Source organism: Pollicipes pollicipes, unplaced genomic scaffold, assembly GCF_011947565.3.
Source record: "Pollicipes pollicipes isolate AB1234 unplaced genomic scaffold, Ppol_2.1 Scaffold_7231;HRSCAF=8579_pilon_pilon_pilon, whole genome shotgun sequence".
Taxonomy (NCBI): domain Eukaryota; kingdom Metazoa; phylum Arthropoda; class Thecostraca; order Pollicipedomorpha; family Pollicipedidae; genus Pollicipes; species Pollicipes pollicipes.
This window is the reverse complement of record NW_023597034.1, coordinates 5,151,807-5,172,435: the sequence shown is the minus strand read 5'-3', so window position 1 is coordinate 5,172,435 and position 20,629 is coordinate 5,151,807. Positions and strand designations below refer to the sequence as shown.

Sequence of the window (20,629 nt, the reverse complement as noted above, 5' to 3'; positions counted from 1 at the left end):
CCCAGGTATGCATTTTTTAAATATTTGTTTTTGCCATTCTTACATTGTCTTTGCTGACACTTGGTTGCACGTATTTGGGTAGTAGCGAGTGATTTGGAAAAATACACGCGACCAATTTGACCCTCGCAGTATTTGGAAGTAAGAGATTTTCGTGGGAGAGCAAAAACCTATTGACTGTGCAGTGTGACATTCTCTGCGCCACCTCAGATCAACAACCCTCTTTTTGTCACTCCAGTAAAATAGAGTAATGATAAGGCGTCGTGGTCATGGTTTCGCGCCCTCTAGCTTATCACGAGTGGCTCGTGATAAAATCACGACTCTTCCGTGTCGCTCCACGGCCGTGCTTCTCCCAGGTAATGTCTTTCGGGCTACGACACCCAAAGGTTCAAGACACCGAGGTAGAAGCACAAGAATGGAGAACATTGCGTTTTTGAAGTCATTGGTAACTAACGGATAGCATGAGAGAGACAGCTTGCGCGACCACAATGTACTGTCTCGTTTCCTGGGGGACGGCGCGGTGCAGACAAACATCACATCAGCGATGATCTGAAGGGGCGAACCACGCAGTTGACACTCGTCCCTGTCCAAGCGTGTCTGGTATGGAAGGCTGAATGGCGCCGCGCCTCGGGGGGAGGAGGGGGGACTGGGCAACACCGGTCGGAGTCAGCCGGCCGACTCCGTCCTGACAGGTGAAATGTCACCTGTCACAGACAGCCGGATCACATCCACCCCTTCCCACACCTTTGACCCCCCCCCCCCCCCCAACACCTACACCCACACACCATTGGCTTCACTATATGTCCCGGACTTAACGCACCAGTGAGAAGCAACAGCAGTTTTTGTTGTTACAGCATTTGCAAGAGAACGCAGCGATGTACTCCCGCAAACTCATCCAAAAACCGACTGGCATTTGCGAGCGTCGGGTCCCTGCCGCCGCCTCAGCGGCCGACCCTTGACCCCCGGCGAATCGGGAGACCCGCAGTCACGTGACGTCCCCCGGCATCCAGTCAGATGAAGAGCTCGGAAGACAGCGAGGGCGGGGTCGCACAACCCGCACAGAGCAGCTTAGAAGCCTGAATTTATGCAACGAAGCGGTGATCTGGTATTTCTCATACAGACGATGTGGTTTTAACAGCTTGATAAGACAAGGGGGCTCATGCCCTCAGTGCTCTTCCCCACGATGTTGGCGGTGCCTCAAAGCTAATCCAGGCTGGGTCAGGGGACGCGGCAACAAAAGATGCCAGGAACAAGAATCCAATGACAAAAGGCTGTTGATCACTCCTGACAAATGTGACAATGCGTAGTAGCACCAGTAAATCCTTATTTGGAAAAATGCAAATGGGCCACCACCGACTACGGAGATCTCAGGTTAGGACATCGCTGCTTCCATAGAGGCCCGGAGGACCTCAGCAGCCCCCGCCATGCACGGAGAATCACAAGATAGGTAAAGAAGGTGAGCCAAGCAGCAGACAAAAGGTGGGACACAGCTGGCGTTGTACGCTGATACTGCCTGAAGCCCAAATCAGAACCGATGTGCCAGTGATGGAAACAAGGAAGAACTGTTACGACGAGCTTATAATGAACCGTGAGCGCTAAGGCCGGTTTTTCGGTGATGTCTGCGGTAAGTGATTTGTTGTGCGTCACCATGCACTGCAGGTGCACCTTTTCAGGACGAGCGTATCGACAATATTCGCGATCGGTGTTGGCGAGGGTTAAGATTATAATGGAGTTGGCAATATCTATGTGCGTGATGCTCTTCGATGGTCGGCAATGAAATACACACAGCAGTCAGGCGTCGTTTGTAATCCCCCGGCGCCGACTGCTGAAAAATGACTTAGATTCACATCACGCACCGTTATCTTGCTCTGCCCAGAGCTTTTGTCAGTTCAGATTTTAAGGCTTGGCGGCTGTTTTTGTGCTTGAAAATTACCCATGCGCCCAATCTAAAGTATTTAAATGGCACTTTTGGTCGCGACTTCTGGTTTATAAACATGGATGCAAGCGCGTTTTGGTCCCGGATACCTTGGTTTTATATTTTCGTCTTACCCTACTGCGTACACGACGTTCACGCCTATCATTCTATGTTCGCCGTGTTCTCTGTACGAACGAGGCAGCGAACGAACAGAACGAACGAGGCAGCATGTGAGAAACGGTGCCTGGTGTTCTAGAGAACACCAGGCACCGTTTCTCACATGCTGCCTCGTGGCTGGGCAAGAGCCATTAAAGAAGGCCATTTGTCGTGATGTCAATTTTATTGGCTTGGGCCCGACACATCTCGAGTACCTCGGGTGAAACGTCAGTGACGTCAGCGTTTTTTTTTCGTCAGCGTTTTTCGCCCTGAGCGGGGCGCTGTTCCTCACCCCCTGAGCTGCCGCACTGTTCAGTGTGCATCATTGAGCATTCCAGGGGCTATTAAATGAAAATTTGTATTTGATTAGTTTTCAATCCTTTCAATCCGTCTAAGCTAACCGATCTAAAAATCTGGTCCATTCCTCATCGATGTGTTGGTAGTAATTTCTGATCTGATCCAATCTGCTGGGGTGGTAAAACCTGCCGACTGGGTGGATAAGATCGGAAACCAAAATGCATATATTCACGTGAAGCTTGGTGCCAAAAATGTTTTTGGACGGCATATTTCGTAAGTTGTTGGGTGCATTAGTGAAGAACATTATTCACATAGATATGACAGTGGCATTTGCCTTATTCTTCAGAGAAAAACCAGGAGAATAAAGATATAGTTGGGTTGATATTTCGGCAGCATGCCTTTGTCGAGACAATAGCAGAAATGAATTCAAAATTGCCTCCCAAAAATTCTACTAGATTTTTCGGTTTTTTTCCAAACAAGCCACAGTTTTTACAGTACACCAACATTCACGGGATTAAACAAAGAGCGTCTGCCACCCATTACCACGAAACAGTGCCTATCTAAGTATCAGAATGCGCAAACGAACGTGTACATGCAAACGAATTCAAACAATTAGGCATCACGCATCACGCTTCATCCAGGCATGCAAGCGAGTTAAAGTAAACATACATCACACATCGCGCATCAATTATACACGCAAACGATTTCAATTAAACAGACATCGCACATCAAGTGTCAGGAAGCGACTCTATTCTTATAAAAAGTCGGCGGCCAAATCTCAACACAAAGGGCTCATCATGGCCGATATCCGAGCGTGATATGTGCCTTTAGGTGTCCGTTTACGCGCGTGAGTGATGCCTGACGCGTGGTGTGCGATAACTGTAGTAGAAATCAATGTAGTGGTGGTTGACAGGAGTGCCAACTTTTATGCATCATTGGTGGGAGATAGCAATCCATGGATCATGGTCAATAGGTTAAGTCCAGGAAGCTAGTTTTGTGTCATAGACAGCTTTTTCAAATCCCTTTGTAATTTTTCAGCCAAAAATGTTGGTTTCGCGGTAGGAATCAGCATTGAGGGGGCCCAGCCCAGCATAAATATTGGGTAGCGCCACAGAAATTGTTTGAATTAATACTCCTACATTATGCATAACAAACAACACAGATATCTTTACATTTGCATGCTACTTGCATATAAAGGGCAATTTTGGCTTCCTGATTGAATTTCTACCAATGATTGCATGCTGGTAATGAAATATACCATTCTGCTGTAACAGTTGATGTTTTCGTAATCTGAGATGCTGATTTTAACGCCAGGATATATAAAATAAATAAAATAGGATGGCAACCAACAACTTTAACCTTTTACTGAACTGTGAACTGTCTTTAGCGATATCTTTAATTTATGTGACAGTGCCAACGCTCCGCGCGCGGTCCGCAGACCGTCGCTTTCTACCCGCCGGCCTTGAATCGCCTTGTAATGGTCGTCAAAACATCGCTTCTCTAAAACCAGAATTTCCAGGGGCACTTTTTGGGTGTCAACTTATGTACAATGGATGCCCCAGAGGCAAGCAAATATTTGAGTAAGACTGCACGATATGCCGCATTGGTGTCCTCAGAAAACCGTAGTGGGGCTCGCATCGCCCACCCTCACCCCTCCTGCCAGGGCTAGTAACTTGTTGGGAGCGAGCTAGCCGCCTGATGTAAAGTTATTGTCAAAGTTCCATACAATTTACTTCTTGGAGCACTGCGAAAGGCGCCTACCAGTCAAAGTATGTCGCACCAGGCTTGAAGCATGCCTAAGGTATGGTGGATAATTTGATGACGGTTGAGATAGGGCTGCAGGTGCAAACGTGATTTTCATAAGCAGGCATGGCCTCGTGAATGCTCTCATTTCTGACGTCATTCCTAGTGACGCTTGCTACTGATTCGGGATCTACTATGCAATCTGCGACCCTGGCAATCGAGGTCCTCCGTTGTTCTTTTTCGTGGTCGAGAAAAGTAAATCCAGCCGTAGATCGAGTTTAAACGTGAGGCCGCGGCAAATCCCGAGGGTGGAAAAAACCTCATGTTGTGATTGGGCTATCTGATTAGTCTAGGGCAGGTGTGCCTGCTTTCCTAGCAGCGCCACTTATCCTGACATTTGTTCAAGGGCAGTGTATGACTGAACGTTTCGATTATGTCCACGACATTGAAAGCGGCAGTGATGAAAGATGCTTTTGGTGATAGCCTGATTACTGGTCACGGTACTGAGCATGGACTAAATGACCAATTTGTCATATGATATCGTATTACGCTACTGGCGACAATGTTTGCTCCAAAAATTTGGTCGGCGACAAAAAGTACACTTACCACCCCTGCCAGCCCGGCCCGCATAATGATTCACATTCCGTGGATTTATCCAACCCGTGAATTGCTCTGATGCCACATTCTCGCATTTGCGGGACATATCTTGCCTACTGACAACTGGCTGGCTGGCAAAAGCCGGTGGCAGCATGAAGTTCGGTAGCCATGAATCCAGCTGCGTGCGATGCGGCTCTTAACACTCATTGCCAAAACTTCCACCACCAAAAGCTATGGAAACTCCGTGCAGTTTTCGCATGCATCCCATGACCGTTTAGAACTGTGGGGAACCTCTCCTTTAAGGATTCTAAAACGCCGTTGGACGCTTTCCGGCATACAGAACCCTTACCATTTCTGCATCAAGTCGGATTAAAAACTGTTATTTTCTGCCATATACACGTGCTCTTGCATACTTTCGGTGATGGTCTCTGTTTCATGGTTCAAAGCCGAACTAATGTGTGACAGAATGTGACAAACAGATAATGTTTTCGAAATATGATATATTGCTAAGAACACTGATTACCACGCCAGTGCAGGTTGCTTTGATCACAGTTCCCCACACAACCTCATGGAAATCCAAGAAGTCAAAACAGACAGATAGTTTTCCACTTGGTTATCCAGCCCGTACGCCTTTAGGCTTCGCTGTCGCACCCAACCATATCCAGAGTTGTCCTTTCATGAACTGCGCTAAAGGCATGTATAATGCGATTCACATGATTCGGATGCGTGTCATATGTCTCGTCTCAGAACAGTGCGCAGAATCTTAGTCATACACTGGTGGTGAACCCATATACGCAGAGAACAAGTTGATCTTGTGTTTTTTGTTCCAGACAATGGCAAAGAATGGACGATCAGCTTTGAACTGAATGGGTGGAGGCTGCACGCTCGCGGACGTGAGCACGAAAATGACGGCTCCTGCCCCGGCAGCCTCAGTACCTTTCTCTGTCACCTCCATAAACACCTTGTGGATGATATTGCTGACGGCCAGTGGCTCATCGGCAATGTTCCCAAAGTCTGCCTGAGGCGTGAATATTTTACGAATGCCCAACTGGGACATAGATCGCGTCAGTTGGTAATTTGTGTTTATCTTGAACCGAGGCATGCTTATCTGAACGGGCCTACGCGACATCTGCTTCATGATTTCGGCGACGTCGAGGATGTCCAGGGAGTCCTTCAGACGGGAAACGGCAGCCATGTTACGTGTCAGTGGACGCAAGATCAGCATAACATAGTTTTTGTCCGTGTACGGCAGGGAAATGGCATCAAAATGAGGCATCTTTACATACGGCACTCTTGTTCTAAGCTTCATCATGTCGACCTGCTTGTTTCCTGATGCCGTGAGAAACGGTCCTTTCACGGTCATGTCGAACGGAGTCAGCCACAAGCCCTTGAAGTACAAGGCACTGACTAGGACCATGACAGCGTCTTGCAGAGCACTTGGTGAGACAAGTTTCTTGATGCGGTCTCGTGTTACCGTAGCAACATCGGAGTTTATTTCCTTCGCCGCCTGCGCCGCCGATGAAAACTTCTTCACGCCCGCGAAGTAGTGATTTTGCAACAGATCCTTAAATTGCCGACTTGACGCTGAAGCCATGTTTGATGTATATCCGATTAAAGACACCGGTAGTGATGCTACTGGAACCGTCGCTGAGGTCTCTGATGGCACTTTGGTAACTTGTTAAAAAGCTGCATCCAGTTGTTGTCTTTATGTCTAGGACCGTCGTCATCTGGGGACAAGAGAACCACACAAAATGTAATTATAGGATTAAAAGGTGTGGGTGTTACTCATCAGAACGCGTTGGTCAAGTCGGATGTTTGATATTTTCATCCCCAAAAATGCATTACGAAAACATGCCATTGTTCAAGATGGTTCAATTTATTCGCGGACTTACATCTTATTTTGTTGCTCGAAAACGGAAACAAACAAATTTCAAATAAATGAAGTATACAATAGATTACACATGGGTAGTTTAACTTACACTAACCGATTTGCGTCCGTGGGTGTGAAACGCTGTCTGGCAGGTAAAGCAGCGGTCACACAAATTGTCCTTGTTAACACATCGCCGTTGAAGGCTCTCGTTCATTGTCACTGCCCATCTTTCTCAACACGCTCCAAGCATTTTTGTGTACTGGAAAGTGTGTGTCAGTACGTCAATTCGTATACGATCTATGTCAGTAGTACGGTGTATAGATCTCATTACCGCGCACGTACCTCGTTTCTGGTGCTGCCTCTGGCTCCCAGCCAGACCTGTGTCATCAACGTGGACATGACGAACGGGGCGATGGCCTGGTTCTTGCTCAGATCTTTCGTTAATACCTTCAGCAGCTTTAGGTCCAGGCCATTTGGAACACAGGCTCCAGTTAATGTAGCCACCATCAGCAAAATACATCCGGTACCTGCCAACAGGATGATGGTTTTATTGAGAAACAAACCTCTATTCAACATGTCTTAGCATGTGGTGTTATTCTGTACGCAGCATGTCCTTGATAGCAATTAAAGCATCGGCAACAGAATCTCAACCGAAATTATATCGATTAAAAAAACACCGCCAATATCATGCTGGCATTGGCATCATCGAGACCCAATCTATACGAGAGCTAACGAGCTAACGATCGCATCCAATGCCAATCATTAATAATGTAAAAATAAATACGGACTTTTTGTTTACCTCGGTTCTTATGATGACCACAGTCCTCAATGTGCACGCATGTTGGCATGTCTCATGCAAACAGAATTTACCATCAAAAGCCCAAAGGTAGTAAGTACTTCAGGGTAGCCATGCTGCTGACTTCACAACGAAACTTTTGCATAGAAAGATGAACATGGATGACCTCACACATAAGACTACGCCATGGAAACAATTTCCAGGACATTGTTGATGATTAGCAGGCACCACAGTGATGCATCCAGATTTTATCCTCTCAGAACTTAAATAAGTATTTATACCAAATTGTATGTTTGAGAGTCATTAAACCGTGAGAGTCCACTCTTCAAGGTACCTAATGTCTTAACTTATCTGTTAGTGAAATGACATGCATTTTATAGCTGTCAAAACGCTGACAAATGTATCTTCCTAAACCATTTTTTGCGAAAAAGTACCTGCTTTTCTATTGGAATTCATTCACAATTGTTAGTTAGACCTAAGGATTGAGTGAAGAAACACAAGTGCGATCAGATCAAGATGTACAATGCTCGCCAGTACCGCGATGTTATCGGCAATGCCCGCTAAAAGCAGCTCGCGAGCTCTTTAAGCCCACACCCTACGGGCCTGCGGGCTCAAAATTCGCGCCTCTAGTTTGGACGTACATACCTTGCTTTGAATGAAACATGACTCCAAAGCGATGGCTTGTGGATAAAGATTGACGTAGAGACGTGGATTTGTGATCGCTAAATACCCAGCTTCTCTTCAACACGACCGGATTAACAAGCGTCAAACAGCACGAGCGCACTCCATGGAGCTCGGGTCAAGCAGAGGATCTGCTGCCGTCTGGAGTCCAACTGTCAGCGGTTTGAGCGGTCGCAGCGTATGAGCGAGTGTCGATCACCAGATGGTGGCGTCATGCGACCTTTAAACGACATGTGTGATTGATGGAAATGTCTGTGTCCGCCATCGGACTGGCACTCACCAACGTGTGACCCATAGCAGGCAAAATATGACGACCCCTGAATGAGGACAAAGAAGCTAAAAGGCTTTCACGTGATCGACGCTGGGTGTTTGCACATTTTGTAACGCAGTAAAGCGCAAGGGTTTCCGAACCGGATGGAGAAATCTAGGTCTTTCCCAAGCGCTTTTTGTCTTCGCTCCGTCTCCAACTGGATTGCCGACTTGGATGACGTTAGCATTGAAGACTGTATGGTCAACGTTTACTTCTCAGACTGCGATTTACACTTTTGAAGTCATGTGAGATCATATTGCACACAAATGTTCAGAACAGGCTTCACCGCCCATCCGGCATTGATAAGAGCGTATAATCCACACATTATCAAGCCAACGTATGATGTATCATATTAGGTGAAATCAGGGGAATGCCGTGTATGGGGTTTGTCATAGGTCGACTTTTCACCCGCTCTCTTAGGGCGGTGATGTTCCTGATGCCGAGACTTCACCGCAGCGCGGCCACTAGCCGTGGGGCGTTAATCTGCATGGCAGTCGGAACATCGGAAACATTCGTACAGATGATGAACAAAATGTTGACGGGGTGTGCACATGTCCATCAAGCCGATTCGTATGATTTGATGTGGCGTATGATAATGTGCTTGGCAAGCCTATACCACCAGCCTTAAAGTGCAACAGCATAAAAAGTGACATACGTACACAAGAGAATTAGACGAGATAGGACTGCTAGAATATTGAGCCCCGTTCATATCGATACTGAATAAACTGTCTTCGGCACCAGCATATGGCCAGAGAACCAATCGCGTAAAACTTAACGTCGATTATTATTATATGCCTAGCAATATTATGCAGCCACCCATTACAGTTAAATCGGCGTCGAAATTTAACATGTGTTTGCGCAAATTTCACCTTAGATGGGCGACTGAGACATCGCACTGCCTTCGTACCGATAATTAACAAACTGCTGAGGATAAGAGAGCATAACCAAACATCCGAATGCGTGCAGTTAATTGGCAGTATCATGACGTGCTAAATGCAAGTTCATATGCCAAGCCGTTATAACGCAATCTGTGTGAGAAGCTAATACGTTCCTACGAACACTATTGGAGATAGGCAGCCTGACCATGGGGCTACTTTCCTACTAGCAGCGTTACAAGTAGGCTCATTACTGGTATGTATACATACCCAAGCATCGACCGGGTAAAATTAAATGGCAAGCATGATCATGCGCTTTGCGAGGGTAAATTCCGCAAGTCATCACAATTCACTCAGCGTGGGGAGTGAATAGTCTACTAAAGGCACAGGTACAAGAAATGAACGTGCCCCCCCCCCCGCCCAACATCCTCTAAAAAGTACCTAAAAATTGCTACGGTCCCCCAACGTAGGAGATCCCTCGTTGTTCTTACACCTGTGCGGAACTTGGCAAACAGCCTACGGTTATTGTGATCGTAAATTTATTGTGTTTTTTGGTCCGAGCTCAATTGGCAGTGTTATGGGGAGCTGTATTTAACCAGCGAAGGTCACCTTTTGTTACGAGGCCCACGTGCTACCACGGAGGCCTAAACGAGTGGTGACCGACTCCAAAATACAGTCAACCATTAACCAGGTTCACACCGGCGCGCGCACTGCCCATGATGCTTTGTACACATAACAATCTATGGGCCACATCATCGCGGCTTTTGAAACTATGCCTAGGGTTGGGGTAGATGTAATTATTGGAGCTTGCTGCCTTTCGTGTAAAACGCACAGAGATTCAGCAGCCTATCGCTGACGTTGTTCGGGTTTAAAAGAACGGCACCACAGATACATTTCGTGCTCTGCATTCCGGTTTGGCTGTGTCAGGTATCAAGTCAGTACGGGATTGGCCATTCTTGGGTTTAGGTATTGTTCTCTACGTCTGCGCGCGGACCTCCTGCCATCTAGCGGGAGATTCATTATGATAAGCAGCGGGGCGCACATGGACATCCGTCATGAATGTTCCACCGCGTCTCAATCATTAAGATATTTATATTAAACCGCGATGCGGTTGCCTGCCGCATTGAAAACCTAGCATGTGCGCGCGAGCAGGAGCGGATAAAGCTGTAATTTAGGGGGAAATGGATGGAAAACGATCATCCATGAAAATAAGGGTTGGAGAGCTGTGGAAGTGACTGATGGTATTTCGATTGGCGGTAAGCCGGGGTTCAGGTACGTACGCGTAGCGACTGATCACAATGCAATATGCATACCTGGGGCACGGAATTTGACTGTTGGCTGTGGTCAGGGGGATAGAGGAGGAGGGAGGAGGGGGGGGGGGGGAATCTTGTGTTATGGCTACGGAGGAACCTAACGGCAGGCCAGCCCAGGGTGGTGAGAGAAGACGCAGTTTCGCGAACCAGCACGCGTTTCTATTTTGACCACATCTGGCTTGTATTCTACCTAAAACCCACCTCCCCCGAACCATCTGAGAACCCGAAGCGTGAGGCAACAAGGGTGGCACTCTCCTGCCGCTAAGCCTCCTCCGCCCCAGTGCCCGCCCCTTTGACGCCACGCGATACCAGATTTATGATGCACGATGTGTACACAGATGTGTGCTACACGATACCCACCACGAGACAACACAAAGCAATCATTCCATCCAAAGAATTTTCATTGTCGGCATTGACGATCATCAAGACTCGAAACCAGCCGCGGATCGCCAGTTCGCGTCGTCATTATCAGTATATTTACAAAACGCTTCAGGAACGTGGATAAATGCCAGATTTTAGCCATTTACAATGATAAAACCGTAAAACACAGCCAGGCAACGATGAAATGGACACAAAAAGGGCTTAAGTTCGATCAGTCAGGGGAAGTTATGGAGTGGAATCACGTGGTGTTGGCATCTAGCTGCTGTGCGGAGCCACTTCGGGTTTGGGCGGCGGTGATAGCTGGCTACAAGAAAGCTTTTGGGACTGGAGTTTAACCTAGCTTTCTGGTACAAAACGCTACGTGAAGCTGATTTCCGGTTCTGCCTGTTGGCACCCTTCCCACACAGTGCAATGGCCTTCTCACACAGCACGTTAAACTGCATACATAGGAAGATCTGCAGCATGAGCGTCAGCCTGTTCCCATTGCAGGAGAGGTCCACAACTGCTCCGCACTGTTGTGTTCTCCACAAATGTAAGCAGAAGGAAGAAGATTTGTCGCGTATGGAAGTAGGCACGCATTCCACGATGCCTATATTGTTGTGACAAGGCACAAGTGACCACCATCAAATCCATATTTCATTCAAATTAGATGCGCCTGCAGATATGTGTGGTGCATAGTTGCGTTGTAAACGGCACCAGGATTAAAAAAACTTGTGTCTTACAAAGAGTGTCCATTAGCATTTGTGGCATCTGGTCTATCTGCAGTGTACAGGCAGTGAATGGAGCAGGAACCTGGTCATAAATGAGCTTAGCCCGCTTTAACCATCCCGCTAAGAACTCAAGTCAAAGTTAAGTAAAGTGCATCACCCTGAGTACAGTTCTGGCTGACAGGAGGCATCCGTCTATGCACTTACGCAAGTTACTGACTCAAATACCAAGTAGCGGCGAATGCTGCGCACTCTATATTCTATTCATTTAGAGAAAATAAACCTGCAACGCAAGACTTTGTCAAAACGTATGTGTAATAATTGCTACCACAGCTTGAAACACTATCTAGACAAAGATATATGCGAACATCAGGCAGCTACCCTTCGAATTCAGCGAAGCGCCATACTTTGGGCTTGGTTTCTTTCCTATGGCACTCACCATTGGCTCTTTTCGAGGCGATTTTTGACGTTTGAAATGGGAGTATCCCATAATCCATGCAACGCACTGACTAAAACATCAACCAAAGTGCATCTCGGTAACAGACCCTTGCACTTTGAACCAACCATAGACGTGTGTTTCATTCGCACCAATAATGGTGTGCACGCTGGTTACCATGGTGACGGTGGTTGCGATTGCAGGACAGAAGCATTGGCATCGTAATTTGGACTTCCAACTGAGTAAAACTGGTATCCTTATCATGTCTTGACGGCGCTGCAGTAGAACTACCAGGTACTATTACAAGACGTAACTGTTCATGAGGTTTCACTAGATAGTTTTTTTTTCTTTCTTTTTGAAAATGTGTCCCATGGGTGTGGCATTTCCTTAAACATAGTAACGCGCATAAACGTCTCAAAAACGCAACACACGTGGCTCGACACTTGCGATGGCGATGCGGACAGATGGGGACGGAGCGCTGGCGACCCCGCGAACAGATACGGACCGGGCACGGCAGGTCCCACAGGCAGGTGCGGACTGAGCACGCCGGAATGCAGAGCAAGCATGGACCGAGCACGAGTTCCACCACAAATAGGTACAAACCGTGCGCGTCGAAGGTGGATAGGCATGGGTCGAGCACCGCTGTATGGGGATACCACGTACGTTTCGAGCACAGCAGCTACGTGGACAGGAACGGAACGAGCACGGCCGGCCTCGCAGGCAGGCACAGACCGAACACAGCAGTCTGTGCTACAGCAGACAACAGACTGACCACGTTCGCCACACACTGGCACCACCAGTGGCGGCAGAATCACGGGGCATGAGACCTTAACAAATCACAGTACGCTGTAATGGCTTGTCGCTTAACACGCGCCCGGGTGGCCGTCTGGATACCCTCGGTCGAATGGGGGGTCAATTTGACCCCTGCGATCTCGGGAACTAAGAGAGCTAGAGATATTACATCTACAGGGCGTGTTGGCCTGTACGTGAACTCACTTAGGTCAAAGTTCGAGGTTCCCAGGTCATAACCTTTGGGTTAAGTAGGGTCAAACATGGTCAAATTCCAGGTTGGTTTTCAAAGTGCCCTCAGAACCTACATAACTGTTTCTAACCAAAAGGTTGTAATCTCATTAAGGTCAGGGACCTTGTTTGATCTTTTGAAGGTCATGTGACCAAAGTAATACAAGACTGCATTGAGTTTTGCATTTGAATAAGCGACAAAGACAACGCTTGGCAGTATGCTCCTAAAAACAAAATATCGACCTGGGTCATCATACGTCAATGACCTATTCTGACCTCTAAGATGTCTATGGAGGATGTATAATGCGGGTCCTATCAATTTTTTTGAAGTGAGCACCTTTTATTTCGAAATGAGAAATCAGCGAGCCTGATAGCAATTAAATAGGTTGGTTTTGACCATGGTCTTTTATCTTCTTATCTGTCATCTAGATTCGTTTCAAGGCAACCACCACTTGGTGGTTCGTGTGGTCTTCCACTTACCGTAACGCGGCTGTCCAGTTTTACTGAAAATCGATACTAGGAGGTATCCGATGCGTAGAATCAGGTCATGGAAAAACTGAGTCGTGAGCATAGAAGGGTTTAGCTACACGCCCTCCCTGTACGCCCGACGTATTTGCCGCTAAGGAAAAGACGCGGTTCTTTAAATGAAGTGTTTAACTTTCTAAGGGGTTCGAACTCCAATAGCTGAAAAACTTGCAAGAAGTCAAATCTGGTCAAAATTCAAAGTCTGACATGCTTGACCATTGATGACCTTTCCTTGGAAAAACAATAAAGCAATAGCAATCGCATTCGAAGTGATACAAAAAGGAAGAAGTTTTGGAACCGCTATGTGGAGCGCATATTCTTAGGAAAATAAGCGTTATTTGTTGCTTTGAAGCAAAATGTCACCAACATGACTTCGAGGAAGAGGTCATAGATCATTAACTGTCAGTAATAGAAACATTAACCTTCACAGGATGTGTAAGAGCGATGTGAGCCTCTCTCTGCTCTGCCTGTCTCTGTAAACTCAATATCTCAACACTGTGCCTAAACCTTTCAGGAATGGCCTCGGAAAATCTCAAAGCGGGCGTTGCACATTTGTATAGGGATTTGAAGTGTAACAGCCATGTTGGAAATCATCTGGTGCGGCTCACAGTCCTGCACTTATTGAGACCCATAAGCCTCTAGTTTCTGAACTATACGCTCGCAACGATGCGCGATGCGCCATTTCGCGCAGACTATTCCAAGGTCATTTAGAGATATATAACGCCATAGACCATGCACCGTGTAAGGTCAATAAAGATAGTATCGTCGAGCCGTTCACATCTGGCTTTCGTGAGTAACGACTTCTAGATGTAGCAGACGTCTTTGGACGAGTCCATCAATGTTGAGCAGGCCTGTCGCAACACGCAACCAAACAAATGAACCCTTATGGTCAGCTCATGCGCATGATGTTCCAATATGACCTACAAAAATAGGTGAGGTAATATGCTTGACAAAAATGGGCAAAACAGGCTTTATGATGTTCCAATTGGAAGGGTAGGGACGTAAGTTGCAACACTGGCACGCAAATGCATGACAAATTTTAAAATGTAGCAGAAGTTTTAGCACGTTTTAACACTTTAAGATATTCCACAAGGCTTACATCAGGTGATGGTGATGGTGAAACAAGGCCTTCCTAGTGCTAGGCGTGGATCTCTTATTTGTGCAGAGGTGTCTGGCGAACTCCCTCTCCCTAATTCTTCTAAGATCCTACAATGACCCTCTCTATCGAAGACTAGAAAGAAGTGGCCAAAACGTGGTCAAAACATGGATAGCGGCCCGCTCCTCATTCAAACAGGGGTTTGTGGAGACTTTTGTTCCACGGTACCTTTGAAAGCACGATATCTTTATGAGCACTGCTCAGTATCCGAAACACATGTACAGAAACGCACTGTCACAAGATGAACTCGAGTTTGTGGAGCTCAGAGCAGCACGGAACTGGCAGCAGTCCGTAGTTCTTGTTGGACACTTCAGCCACACTTATAGGATATTTTCCACCATGCTTAAATAGTTCACCATTGCAACATACCCTCGTCCGAATTGTGGTTTGCCTCAGCATCTTGCATCTGACGTGATCAGTCTATCCGCGGAGTTAGAAATCGTCGGGCTTCGGAAGATATGCATGGTGTTAATAGCTTAGAATGTTCCCTCTGTCCATTTACCAGTTACCACCATATTCTGCAGGAGCGTTTCTGGCAAACTGAACTTATGGCACTAATGGTGTGGAGATTTGGCAAACAAAGGAGTCGTCACTGTTTTCCTGAAAACCTGCGAGAACCAGGAACCAGGCTGGATGTTACCGGGTCTGTGGTGGTGTCAAAAGTTATTTTGGAACCAGGACCTGGCATCAGCAGGCAAAGGAGCTAAAAAATGTGAGCCAGTTCTGGCTCAGCCATAAGTACTTATAACATGGATTACCAAGAAGCAAGCAAGCTGCTTGATTGCTTAAAGTGACCATATATATATATATATATATATATGCATAACACCAGAAAACCATCCCAATATCACAGGTTACCAAGTACCATCAAAGGTCAGCAATAATTTTTTACACATGCTCAGCCCACCTGCAGACCAGAGTAAGTCCCACATTGATACTGCTTTATTATGCACATAATGAGTCTATATCTGCCTGAACCTTGTGCTCAGGCTTCTGGAAAAGGTGTATTGTTACAGAGTCGGGGCATGCTGTTTATTTTGACTTGTCTGTGGTGTACTGATCTGCTTTTTTAGAGCAAAGTATTTGGGTTGTGCAGAGTAACCTTCTTAGGCCAATTTTTCCAAGGTCCCAAGACTTTGAGAGTACTCCACATTTTGACCTTAGGAGTCTAGTGTTGGTAAAATAACTAGTGTGAACTGTGAGACATGGTGTTTAGTATTCATGGCATGTTGGTATTTCTGTTGCTTGCCAAAGAACTTATTGGAACCTGGAGCTGGTATTGAGAGAAAAACAAGGGAAACCGGGAGCTGAAGCCAGTGCTTACAAAATAACTCATGGGAACTAAGATGCAGGTCTTGTGTTGTTGACAGTGGGAACCAAGACCCAGGGATTTGTTTTGTATAAGAACCAGTGGGAACCAGGATTCAGCATAATGCTTTGTCAAAAGATCCATCGGGAATCAGGATCCAGGGCGTTGTTTTGTCAAAAGAACAAGTGAGAACCGAGATCCAGGGTCTTGTTTTGTTGGAAGAACTAGTGAGAACCAAGATCGAGGGTCTTTTTTGTCAAAAGAAGTAGTGGGAACCAAGATCCAGGGTTTTACTTTGTCAAAAGATCCAGTGGGAACCAGGATCCAGTGACTTGATTTGTCGAAAGGAACAGTGGGAACACGGATCCAGAGCCTTGTGCTGTCGAAAGCACCAGTGGGAACCAGCGTCCAGCATCTTGTTTTGTCAAAAGAGCCAGTGGGAACTAGGAACCAATATTAGGAGCCAGACACATGTCTGTTAGAGGTCCCACTCCATTCAACAAGTAGCTAAATAAATGGCAACAAAGATCGTATTCACACAAAATCGCTGTCACAGTGAGATTGACAAGGACCATTCGATAAACCAAACTGAACTTTCAAAGCACAGTTCGGACATGGCATCTTAAATATTTCCGTTCATGGGGCAAGTTTAATCATCTTCTGACAATACAAATACTTCCCCGTTACTATTAAAGAATAGTTAACGCCTATCTGACTAACTCGTTAGTCGTTACTGCCTACTGGTGAACGCTTCACCAAACTGGTTATGACCAAAATGTAAAGACCCCATACACATTGCCCGCAAGCACGCTAAAACGCTATTTACACCAAGTATCGCTGGAAATACGTCGATAGTGCGCCATATTTGAGTCATTGTCAAATCTTCCCAGTAATATCACCCGTATTGATTATTTCAGAAAACCATTAAAATACTCTTGAGCCCGGAGGAAATTAAAAGATTCTAGCCGCACCCCAGGACGAGCTGTGGTACTGGGATCGAGGGTTTGGTGGTCAATGTTAAGTGGCGGTGGGTGGTACAATGGTCGGGTTGTGCATGTGTTCTGCTCCTCCTGCGTTGTTTCAGCCCTAGAGGCAGATCTCTATCCACCACGTTGAATACGATGCTGATGTGCAGCGAATTGGGTGGCTACCCTGTATGGCCTCGCAGCCAATGGAGAGGTGGCTGCGAAATGCTGAACCCCTGAGTAAATGGTAAGGTGCCTGCTTAGCAGGCGTGCAGTTAGAATCTTGGCAAGGGAGGGGCACCGAGTTGAGAAACGGTCCCCTGATAGTTAAATATAATAATAGGGGGACCCCCAAAAGTCACCGGATATGGCTCATGTGTCAATGAGGGAAATTTGTATTTAGTATTTTTGTTTCATTTTTTCTTCTATTGTTGGAATGGAAGCCAGAAGCTTGCGTCAGTTAAATTCTGTTTGCATATTATGTTCAATGAAGTGAAGAAATCCTGTGCTAGGGGACTGCATGAAATGGGTCGACGGCGCTCTCGATTTTACAATGGTCCAGCGGACTCTTTCTAAACCGATAGAACTGAGAAGCTTCGTCTGGATATTATATGGGTTTTACAGGGATACTAGGACCCTGCGAAGGTAGATGGTACATAGAAGTTGGTCAACAATTTGTATAACATGGCCGAGCCATGTTTGTCTGCAAATGTTCAAAATTAGGCAGAAACGATTAGTGATGCAATTTATGCACCGTAGTTTTGAACATGCGGCCTCGCAAATTTTTGGAAATCAAAAGCTCGACGCCTGGCCTCGCAGTCTCCTTAGGCCGCGCAGCGTCAGCCCGCGGCTAATACTGGTGATGACAAAGATGATGATGTATCTGAAAGGAGCGAACAATTAAGGACATCAAATCGTACATGTAGAAAGAAAACCGGGCGTAAATCTCACCTGTGTGATTTTTAGATTGATGATAAGAACGGATTGGTTTCTATAACTTTGTGCAGTGTGACCTAAATTTGGTGGTGAAACTTGATGAGTAAAGATATAATCTCTGTTTTTTGTGTGTGTTGCTGGTTCGTGAGGTTACCCGGAGTACCATCTCAGAGTTGGGTAAAATACAGGCAGCCTGCTTTTTTTTAGCGGTACGACTTAATTTTAAAATACTCCAGGAGTAAATGTTACACGACGGCCACTCTCGCGCAAATGGTCCGCTGTCTGGCGTTTTTTACAGTGACCAACGCCGTTCGGTTTTACGGAAAGTGCAACCCAGGTCATCCCGGCAGACGCTAGGGCCCAGGCCAATGTAAATCGCTGGCTGCTGCTTTGTCCCTGCTTGGGGAATAGGCCCTCACACCCATGCCGACATGGAGCCGACTGTGCGTTATTGATGGTGAGTGGTCGACATACAGGCATTTATGCTTCTCGTAACCTAAGGGGTTCACGCGCCCCCTGTGCCCCCCCCCCCCCCCCCACCTGCCTGTGCTACTGGTGTCTGGCAGGAGCCATAGATGGTGGTGCTTGGAGGCTGAGGCTGATCCCTTAAGCTTTCTGACCTGTGAATATTTGCCTCACAGGGTTGACTGGAATATAATCAAAGAAATTCCTCCTCGCTCGCTCTCCCCGCAACCAGCGCAATGCGGAATGCAATCACATTCAGCATCTTTTCGGTCCAAAGTTCTCCGTTGCATCGTTTGCTTTGGTTTCCAAAATTGCCCCCTATGTGACATTTTTGGTTACTCAGAGGTCGAAAAAACCGTAATCTTTAACGTAACATTTATGAATGCAAGATGCTCTCGCATTTAGCAGCATCATGCGCTCTGAATTGACGGGATTTTGGCAGCATTGCTGATAAATCCCAGTCAAATAAAACTCCCAGCCTTACCTTGAGATAATTCGTCAGAAAAAAGTCTTGCGACCTGGAGACAAGTATGCGCCGGCCTCTCAAACCAAGGAAAGCTATTATATTTTATCCATGAATAGGTGCTCCTCCAGTGATATCAGTGACCCTTAGTAATGCCAACAAAATCCGTGAAATATTGTTACCTGTGCAGGAAAACGTCCATAAAAACAACCAAAACTTGCAAACATAATTTTCAGGAACTCTTTCTACAATGGGCAAAAGCTGCAGATTGAAACTTACGATCTTTGACTAGTACCTTACTGACGTCATATGTTGAGAAGATGTTTTCATACAGAACTGCACACATCCACAAATACCTAAAAAATGAATAAATTATACAGAACAAAGGCTTTTATGGCAAATGTGTTTAAATACAGTAACATTCGTAGCAAGGGAAAACCATACAGTGTAAGTGCCCCGCAGTCGTGGTTGTAAGCTGCATCTTCTTCAGACTTTGATAAGCCAAATTTAGGCCGCCACCTGTTCCAGTTTTGATAACTCTTGCGCGTCTGATACGCTGGTAACTAGCTGCTGGCTGTTTTGACCGGAGAATGAGGCTTGGGCAGTGATAGGCTTACAGTTTCCCATGCATTTCATTGATCATGGATATTGACTGTGATTTGTGGTAAATGTTTTTGTATCAAAACCAAGAAAGACTGAGTGCACCATACCCTTGCAACAACAGCCAAGTGCTGTTATGTGCTGCAAGTGCAAATAACAGCCGCTGTATTTATATGAAGGTTCCTCCTTATTGTCCCTCAATGAAATCAGGCTATAGTTTTGAAAACTTGAGTTGTTTCTCTTGGATTTTTCAGTGACGTGTTTGCTTAACACGCGCCCAGGTGGCCGGTTGGATACCCTTGGCTCGGGGGGGGGGGGTCAATTTTACCCTACTCTGAGATCTCAGGAATTAAGAAAGCTAGAAATGCAAAATTCACAGGGTGTGTTGACCTGTTCGTGAACTCACTTAGGTCAAAGCTTGAGGTTCCTACGTCCCGACCTTTCGACGTACCGACCTTTCGGCCAAATAAGGCCAAACAAGGCAAATTCCAGGTTGGTCTCCAAAGGGCTCCTAGAACCTAGATACCTGTTCTAAGTAAAATTTCATATGTTTACTAAATGTCAGCGACCTTGCTTGACCTTTTAAAGGTCATGTTGACCAAAATCATGCAAGAATGCTTTGAGCTTTGCATTTGAATATACAACAAAGAGTATGTGCCTAAAAGAAAGTGTTGACCTGAGTCAGTTTAGGTCAGTGACCCATTCTAACATTTAAGAAGTTTATGGGAGGTGCACAATGTGGTTCCCGTTACCAATAAATTTGAAATGAGCACCAGAAGCTACATTATACAGGAAGCCCTAGAGTAATAAAGCAGGTTGGTTTTGACCTTAATCTGATCTTCATGCCCGACCCTATGTATGTCAATGTACTTTTTACATTCAATTGTTGTGTTGCCTAAGAAAGTATCTCAGAGATGTATGGCTTCGTCCAACACTCCGTTGTTGAATCAGATTGAACGATCCCTTAGAAATTGTCTTCGCTGAAACCATGGCCTGACTGACCTGCCATAGGTCAGCGACCTTACATGCTACATCTAAATATGTATGCCAGACGATCCGCTGTGTCATTGTTCGCAGCCATGCGAAATTTGGTGCTGCGCCGCCCGTTCGCAGCCA

The 20,629-nt window shown here is 46.2% G+C and overlaps 1 protein-coding gene across 1 annotated transcript; it reads right to left on the bottom strand.

Moving 5' to 3' along the window:
• Window positions 1-5,187: 5,187 nt before the first annotated feature.
• LOC119109458 (ovalbumin-related protein X) lies at window positions 5,188-8,200 on the bottom strand. Its single transcript, XM_037233083.1, has 3 exons — window positions 8,017-8,200; window positions 6,918-7,102; window positions 5,188-6,432 (listed from the first exon to the last, which is right to left on the bottom strand). Exon 3 carries the CDS (start codon window positions 6,297-6,299, stop codon window positions 5,469-5,471), a length of 831 nt encoding a protein of 276 aa, XP_037088978.1. The 5' UTR covers window positions 6,300-6,432; window positions 6,918-7,102; window positions 8,017-8,200; the 3' UTR covers window positions 5,188-5,468.
• Between the last annotated feature and the right edge of the window lie 12,429 nt (window positions 8,201-20,629).